At 42.8% G+C, this 9,097-nt stretch overlaps 1 protein-coding gene across 2 annotated transcripts in view; it reads right to left on the reverse strand.

The window, feature by feature from the left end:
- LOC142587574 (uncharacterized) overlaps positions 1-6,444 on the reverse strand; it is a 129,499-nt gene extending 123,055 nt beyond the window's left edge. The window contains exons 1-4 of one of the 2 annotated variants that reach the window (XM_075698684.1): positions 6,256-6,444; positions 1,616-1,752; positions 1,477-1,550; positions 418-504 (exon numbers count right to left, since the gene is read on the reverse strand). In XM_075698684.1, coding sequence (XP_075554799.1) covers positions 418-504; positions 1,477-1,550; positions 1,616-1,752; positions 6,256-6,372 — 415 coding nt within the window. In that variant the 5' untranslated portion in view covers positions 6,373-6,444. The remainder of the gene's footprint in view (positions 1-417; positions 505-1,476; positions 1,551-1,615; positions 1,753-6,255) is intronic. The other variant, XM_075698686.1, reaches the window with a different exon arrangement.
- Positions 6,445-9,097: the final 2,653 nt, after the last annotated feature.

Consider the following 9,097-nt stretch of genomic DNA (forward strand, 5'->3'; position numbering starts at 1 on the left):
CAAGGGGCAAGGAGAAGAAATAGCGACAGACGCTTAGCGCGCGGCACTGTTGGAAGAAGAAAAGCAATTAAAGGCGCCGGCACTACAGGGCAGCAAAACGCGCTAACCATATTAGGCTTACCTCTACTCTCGGTTATGGAAGAGCCAGAATTTTTCTCCAAGGCCACTATTTTGTTGATGCCAAGCTATTCACTGCTCCCCTGTAATGACTGTGTTCGTGCCATCGCGCATGTTATCCGCGTTTTAAATTTGGTTTCACTATATTGCATTACAAAAACAATTTTTTAAATTCAATTTTCAGCACACAGACGACGCAATAAATCAGATTATTCTTTAGGATACCAGTAACCCTGTAAATGAAATCATAAAAAAATATAACATACTTCCTCGGTTTAGAAAAAAATCAGCATTACATACTGCGTAGGGTAGGTGTCACCCTAATCACTGCACAGTGGTATTTTTCACTGTGATAAAGAATAGTTTCCTTCGCCATAAAGCTGTGACCTAGAAAAACAAATGAAAATAATGCAGTCACTTATACAGCCAAACCAGCATCAGGACGTCCTTTGAGGTGAATTATCAAAGCAAAAGAACTGTCGATCGTTAATGACATATTTGCGCCAATCAGCATGAAATCATGTTGACAGAAAGCTTCTATTAGCAACGTTGTATAGGGAACTAAAATTTATTGCAATGGTGTTCTTTCCTAATTTTAGAATAATAGAGATTAAAATAATCGCAAGAATGGCTTGTGCATTGCCTTGCTCAGGTACGTGCGCTAAGTTTTACGCCTTCTACCAATGTACCACCTAGTCAAAAACACAAATTCACATTACCCTTCATTAAACACCGTTCAACAATGCTACAAGCAATCGTGTTGAATGAAAAGAAAAAATCACGAGTCATTCGACATGACCAGCGAAGCTGTTTTGCACTAAGCACAAATATGGCACAGCATTTTGAATAAAGGTACGCACACATTCATAGTTTTGATCAGTCGCCACCGTGACGAAAAGTAAGCACAGACCGGAAGAAAATGAGGGACAGCGCTAGGCAATGGGAGGACACTGACACAAACTAAGCACTTCGTTGGTTTCATTCATGTCCCGTTGTCCGGCACTGTTACTCGTTTTCGTCTGACATGTACCAACCAGGCCATGTTAGCAGTTAGTACGCGCACCTATTTATTTATATGCATTTACATATACATTTATGCACGCCTCACGCACCTTTTCTGGGCGCATTAAGGAAAGAAAATACGATGTCAAGTTATGTTTCTGCAAAATCATATTCGTGTACTGACCTACATGTACGGAATGCTTTCAAGAGTAATATAAGTAGGAGGCAACGCAAGACTTCAGTCTTTTTTTCAAAAATTGCAGTCTGGGACTCTCCAATCTGCCATACCTAAGCTACGTGACATTAAACTGTATTCATAAGTAGAGTTAAAAACCATATGAGCTCCTTTTATCATACCTGGCTCGCGTAGTTGCATCACGTTTTGTTGTTTTTTCAGAAAGATTCCTTCGTAGTTCTCAGCAATCGGACGCCTGAAATAAAAAGAGTATGGCAAGTTCTATTGCAAAGATTTTAATAACAATATAGAATATCTTACAATTCGCTGCTAGTGTGAAATTTTCGAGTGAATAAAATGGATCGTTCGGCCAGACTCTTCATCATGTCCACTTTACATGAGATATCGTCCTTTGCGGTTGTATTCCAAGTCCATATAGGCTCCCTTGTACCTACAAACTGCAAGAATCAAAGAAAGCGCAATAACCAAAGCACCTGTTTTTCAATGTCCGTTTAAAACTGCCGAAATCTAAGGGGATGTCTTCACCCCGTCTTGTGTCATGAAAGCCAACACTACCGAAGCTTTTCCATAAATTGCAGGCTATGCAGCATATTTATTGGTACAGCATGTTGATCACTTAAGCGAAGACGACAGCAGCTTAAATCAAGGTTTGGAAATATGCGCCCCCATATAAACTACATATATGTAAATGTCGAGTGCCAGTGTGCTGCGTAAAGTGTACCAGCTCTAACTGCACAGAAGAGGGAATATTGTATAAGATTCCTCCTAGTGCACTGTGCGATTCGGCAACTGGTAATTGGCTAGAGCTGCGCAAGCGAGGAGGAGACGGGCTGGTGCAACACTGGCTGTGGGCGCCTTCCTCCTCACTCGTACTGCTAGAGCCAATCAGCGGTGGCTGCAATAGACAATGCCGCTGCAGCGCCCACCGACGCTGCAACACGGGAACGCTATGGTCGGCGCTCTCAGCCAGCGCCTTGTAGCCGGCTGCGAAAGAAGAGAAAACTAAAGATGGGCAACGTCTGCTTGCGGCACGAGCACGACTTGAGCAGTGTCGTTCTAGAAGCCTACTACGCTAGTATTCTTTGTCGGGCGCTTTGCGGCAACCCCTCAGTTCCGGACAACAGAACGCGCTTTTCACGGAGAGACACTCTGCCATGGCTAACTGGCCATAGGCTCTGTTCAGCTCACCACTACCGCCGCTCCGGTCACGCTACGTCGGTACACTATTCGCGAATTTCGGGGGGGGGGGGGCCCTGGAGATGAGCAGCATCACGATCCAGGAGTACCGAGGCAGCCCGCGAACATCAGGGCTTCTTGTGACATACTGCTTGCCCTTATGCTGGAAGGCTGACCTACAGAAACAGAGAATTTAAGCCCGAAAGACTGTTTGGAACAACTGTGGCAATTCTCAATTAGTTAGGTGAAGACGATTTTCTTTTCACGATGACAGCTCATCAAGGACACTAGCTCAGGCGTATCATCTTTTCGTAGGCGAGATTAACTTTTATCGGGAACACACCAACCACATTGAGGGGGCCCTCAAGCGGCTTTTGCACGTTCGAGCTTTGGTTGAAGTTGCAGTATTAAGCAATATGCTATCTCTGGTAAAGCATCAGGGCAGCTACTGCCACACAGTTCCAGCTGACAAAGATGTCTATCCTAAACAGCATCACAGAAGCATCAGAAGTGCCTACTTACAAGCCTAAATTCACTTATAAAATTATAGATTCAGCCGTATAAAAGGAAACAGTTTGTTATCCAAAGGGAAAAGGAAAAGTACGGGGAGAGGCAGGTGTTCGCTGAAGGATATATTCGTATACTGACACCATCTTGATTTTCTTCATCCAGTGAACAGCATGCCTCCTCGTTTTCTCCTATCCAGTTATCACTGACCGACGTTTACTTGACTGCTGTGTTGGCGAGTTGAAATTGCGATACACGGAATTTCACCGTTCTCAAAATTGCTCACCGCAAGAGAAAATATCTTGTAGAACGTCTACAGACAATGACTTCATACAACCAGCTACCTATAATTACCGACGGTGAACCAGCTGGTTTTGCACAGAACTGTAATTCTATTGGCATGATTTTTTTTTCAATTTTCTTAGGAGAATAGAACTAAAACCATTAATTTTTGAGGGATAGTATTGACGTAGCTTAACAAGAAATATCAAAAAATGGTCCCTTTATTCTGACCTTCCACCTGCACGCTAGCGACGTTATGTTTTTTGTTTAGAAATATGAACCAGCTTGAATTTACCTATCCCTAGCTTTCCTGCTGTGAACAATGACGATTTATCACATATCCCAGCATATTATTACTAGAATATTCACTTTTTTACCTAGTTTTCTCTTTAAGCTATTTCTTTCCCATTCCTCTTCAAACGATGGATTATTGAAAATTCTCCTTGCAATATCTCACACAGACTCACCATCTCCTTATTAATGAATACACTGAGTAGCACTAGAACGATGCAAATTTTCACTTGATCTAGCAACCCTAATTATAAAAACGAAGGGATATTTAAATAAGCATTGCTCAACTTATAATCACTTCCTAGCCACTTTGCACTGGTCAGTTACTCTTACTACTTTCTACGCCTACAAGCAGGTCCATCGTTAGTAGTGGTAACATTATGAGACTTGAAGTTATCCTTCGCGTCGCATGGATGAGGCAGCAGGAACTCCTCGACATATGGGCGCTTCGACAACAAAGCACGAAAAAGAGAATGTGACGGCTGCAGAGTCCTATTTCGCGGTGTCCTATATCTACGAATACGAAGTTGGTAATAGTCTTTCTGCTGTAACTATTTAATCGCGTGGCGTAATTGGTTGTTTCAGTTAAGCTTTTCGTCAGCACCAAAATGTGCAGACGCCACAGGCTCCAAGTTAAGTTTCGTCAACGAATGCACCCTGCAACTGAGTCGCGCGACAGAACGTGCCCCTCGCATGGGCGCTGAAAGTCCCACCACTGCCGACCACCACAATAATCAGCGAATAAGAAAAGAAAGACATTTACTTTTAAATCTTATTAGTAATTGCTGTTGAATTGTGTTTGTGCCTTAACGTGCTATAAGAGTCTATGTAGGTTGTCATACCGAAGTAGAAAAACTTCGTCGTGTTCTTCTGTTTCCTTTGGCAGTGAGAGAGTCACACTTGCCCCTTGATAAGCTATTATAAGAGTTGACCTGTCAATGGCATTTTCAACAAAACATGAACTACTATAGTGATTTGCAATGATTTCACGGTATTCGATGTATCGCAACGGTTATGTACAAGTTTTGGTAGAGATGTTTTTTCACCAAGCTGCCGTGGACGCTGTCGTATTTATTCAAGTGCTAACGCGTGCATTGGTTTCCATAGCTTGGTGCCACTGCCTCTCTGTTCAGCAGCAGATCACGTGGACGACGTGGACGACGCGACGCAGCTAGCTGTAGTTTGAACAGCCGTCGTCGGGAATGTGGGGGTAGAAGAGAGGACATATTTGACCAAAACATCGGAGGACATGCGATTATCGTATATTCTTTGTTTCCGAGCTTCTTAAGCTTTATCTAAATGCTGCAAGCTCTGTCGTGTGTGAGGCATACTACGAGGAAGGGCTAAAAATTTTCCCCCCGATACACAGTGGTACACACATTCGTTCGCTATAATAAATCGAGAACAATTTCACGGGATCGTTTGTTTATTTAAAATCGTTTTTAAGACATATTTTCTTCTTTCTGGCGTAGTGTTTTTTCCTGCGATGTCTTTATTTTACGGATTTTCTACATAATCTTTCATGAAGGCGCCAATTACGCTCGATTTGTTCATGGTGTGTTCGGAGCTGTAATAGAGAATTCAAATCTAGGGTCTTACGTGCCAAAAGGAAGGTTCAATTATGAGCCACGCCGTAGTGGGGGACTTAGGGCTCACTTTGACAACCAGGGGATCTTTAACGTGCCCGCAGTGCACGCAACGCGGGCGTTTTTCCATTTCCTCCCCATTAAAGTGCGGCCGCCGCGGTCGGAATTTGACCCCGGGGCTGTTTGTTTGGCAGAGCAACACCATACCGGCTAAACCACCGTTAGGGATAAGAGGTAGAGCATTCATTTTTTTGAAATTTCGCAGTACGATTCACATTAAGCCTGTCATCCTTCCATTGGGTTTGTTGAGGTTGAAGAAGAAACAGTCAGCTTCAAACATTCCTGCGTAACGTATGTAAGCGCCTCACTAAGCGGAAACTCGTCAGTAAATTCAGTAATTTCTAATGCGCAACTTCCTGGCTATTCTTATTGAGTTTCAGTGCTACACGTCAGAGGATACAACAAAAAAAAAACGATTTTTTGCGAGCATGAGCGAGTGTCAGCTAAAATTCTGGTGCAATCTAGACGCCATATGTTTCCTGGAATGTTGTCTTTGCTGAAAATAAACTGCCGAATATTGCGCCACTGTAAAACCTTGGTGTGAATAAGATAATTGTATGATGTTTTACCCTTCCGTTTTGCCGGATTGATGCAAGGTTCAGGAAAGCACAACAAAAGAAAATCAAATAAAGCAGAGTTAGCAATACGTTATTGTAAGAAGTCATACATAATAAGTAATCCTTCTCCACTGCCGACAAACAAAAATTGGAGCTGAAAAATGTTCTTGCACAATTATGCATGCAATAATGCCGCGCCTGTCAATCCAGTAACTGGGAATAAACGTCGATATGTATACGCGGCTGCAACGACCGGGAGTCGAAGTGCTGCAGAGGCGTCACTGCATGCCTTGAAACATGAATAGGCAAGGCGAGGCGTAAGCTCCATCCCATTCGTACATGGCGACTAAACTTGCAGGCGAAAAGAGTGCCATACGCACTAAACGCCTTCGCGCGAGCACGATTTACTGATGAGGTATGACTGCCACTATATTTCGCTACCCAAGTAACGCAGATGACAATATAACTGTGTGAAGTTTACCTTTCTGATATCCAGTTTCTTGCAGAGGATTGGTGCGCATTTGAAAACATCATTCAACGTCACGAATGTAACTGATGCGAGAAGCACAACGGTTGCAAAAAGTGCCTTTTCTGCCATGCTTCTGCGGCATCGATTTCGAAAAACCTAAATAGAATCTGTAAAGTTGGCAGCTGCTTGCTAGTGACCAAAGCTTTTTACATATTACGAATGAGCTGCAGCGCACCTTAGGCATTGTGTATAGAATTTCGCAGGTGTGCAACGTGACATTATAGTTTACTTGCCACAGGCCTTTAACCTATATCACGTTCTATTCTTTATGGCTACGACTTTATGGCGCTCTGTTTTTAGTTTTAAGAGGAATCATATATACGAAGCCTTGGTGTGCGTGTGCCCCATATCCACATGGACTATGGACGAATTACGTTTATTATGTAGTGTCGTGTCGCTGACAAAGATGTCTATCCTAAACAGCATCACAGAAGCATCAGAAGTGCCTACTTACAAGCCTAAATTCACTTATAAAATTATAGATTCAGCCGTAAAAAGGAAACAGTTTGTTATCCAAAGGAAAAAGGAAAAGTACGGGGAGAGGCAGGTGTTCGCTGAAGGATATATTCGTATACTGACACCATCTTGATTTTCTTCATCCAGTGAACAGCATGCCTCCTCGTTTTCTCCTATCCAGTTATCACTGACCGACGTTTACTTGACTGCTGTGTTGGCGAGTTGAAATTGCGATACACGGAATTTCACCGTTCTCAAAATTGCTCACCGCAAGAGAAAATATCTTGTAGAACGTCTACAGACAATGACTTCATACAACCAGCTACCTATAATTACCGATGGTGAACCAGCTGGTTTTGCACAGAACTGTAATTCTATTGGCATGATTTTTTTTTTCAATTTTCTTAGGGGAATAGAACTGAAACCATTAATTTTTGAGGGATAGTATTGACGTAGCTTAACAAGAAATATCAAAAAATGGTCCCTTTATTCTGACCTTCCACCTGCACGCTAGCGACGTTATGTTTTTTGTTTAGAAATATGAACCAGCTTGAATTTACCTATCCCTAGCTTTCCTGCTGTGAACAATGACGATTTATCACATATCCCAGCATATTATTACTAGAATATTCACTTTTTTACCTAGTTTTCTCTTTGGGCTATTTCTTTCCCATTCCTCTTCAAACGATGGATTATTGAAAATTCTCCTTGCAATATCTCACACAGACTCACCATCTCCTTATTAATGAATACACTGAGTAGCACTAGAACGATGCAAATTTTCACTTGATCTAGCAACCCTAATTATAAAAACGAAGGGATATTTAAATAAGCATTGCTCAACTTATAATCACTTCCTAGCCACTTTGCACTGGTCAGTTACTCTTACTACTTTATACGCCTACAAGCAGGTCCATCGTTAGTAGTGGTAACATTATGAGACTTGAAGTTATCCTTCGCGTCGCATGGATGAGGCAGCAGGAACTCCTCGACATATGGGCGCTTCGACAACAAAGCACGAAAAAGAGAATGTGACGGCTGCAGAGTCCTATTTCGCGGTGTCCTATATCTACGAATACGAAGTTGGTAATAGTTTTTCTGCTGTAACTATTTAATCGCGTGGCGTAATTGGTTCTTTCAGTTAAGCTTTTCGTCAGCACCAAAATGTGCAGACGCCACAGGCTCCAAGTTAAGTTTCGTCAACGAATGCACCCTGCAACTGAGTCGCGCGACAGAACGTGCCCCTCGCATGGGCGCTGAAAGTCCCACCACTGCCGACCACCACAATAATCAGCGAATAAGAAAAGAAAGACATTTACTTTTAAATCTTATTAGTAATTGCTGTTGAATTGTGTTTGTGCCTTAACGTGCTATAAGAGTCTATGTAGGTTGTCATACCGAAGTAGAAAAACTTCGTCATGTTCTTCTGTTTCCTTTGGCAGTGAGAGAGTCACACTTGCCCCTTGATAAGCTATTATAAGAGTTGACCTGTCAATGGCATTTTCAACAAAACATGAACTACTATAGTGATTTGCAATGATTTCACGGTATTCGATGTATCGCAACGGTTATGTACAAGTTTTGGTAGAGATGTTTTTTCACCAAGCTGCCGTGGACGCTGTCGTATTTATTCAAGTGCTAACGCGTGCATTGGTTTCCATAGCTTGGTGCCACTGCCTCTCTGTTCAGCAGCAGATCACGTGGACGACGTGGACGACGCGACGCAGCTAGCTGTAGTTTGAACAGCCGTCGTCGGGAATGTGGGGGTAGAAGAGAGGACATATTTGGCCAAAACATCGGAGGACATGCGATTATCGTATATTCTGTGTTTCCGAGCTTCTTAAGCTTTATCTAAATGCTGCAAGCTCTGTCGTGTGTGAGGCATACTACGAGGAAGGGCTAAAAATTTTCCCCCCGATACACAGTGGTACACACATTCGTTCGCTATAATAAATCGAGAAAAATTTCACGGGATCGTTTGTTTATTTAAAATCGTTTTTAAGACATATTTTCTTCTTTCTGGCGTAGTGTTTTTTCCTGCGATGTCTTTATTTTACGGATTTTCTACATAATCTTTCATGAAGGCGCCAATTACGCTCGATTTGTTCATGGTGTGTTCGGAGCTGTAATAGAGAATTCAAATCTAGGGTCTTACGTGCCAAAAGGAAGGTTCAATTATGAGCCACGCCGTAGTGGGGGACTTAGGGCTCACTTTGACAACCAGGGGATCTTCAACGTGCCCGCAGTGCACGCAACGCGGGCGTTTTTCCATTTCCTCCCCATTAAAGTGCGGCCGCCGCGGTCGGAATTTGACCCCGGGGCTGTTTGTTTGGCAGAG

Source organism: Dermacentor variabilis, chromosome 7 (genome assembly GCF_050947875.1).
Source record: "Dermacentor variabilis isolate Ectoservices chromosome 7, ASM5094787v1, whole genome shotgun sequence".
In the NCBI taxonomy this organism is placed as follows: Eukaryota; Metazoa; Arthropoda; class Arachnida; order Ixodida; family Ixodidae; genus Dermacentor; species Dermacentor variabilis.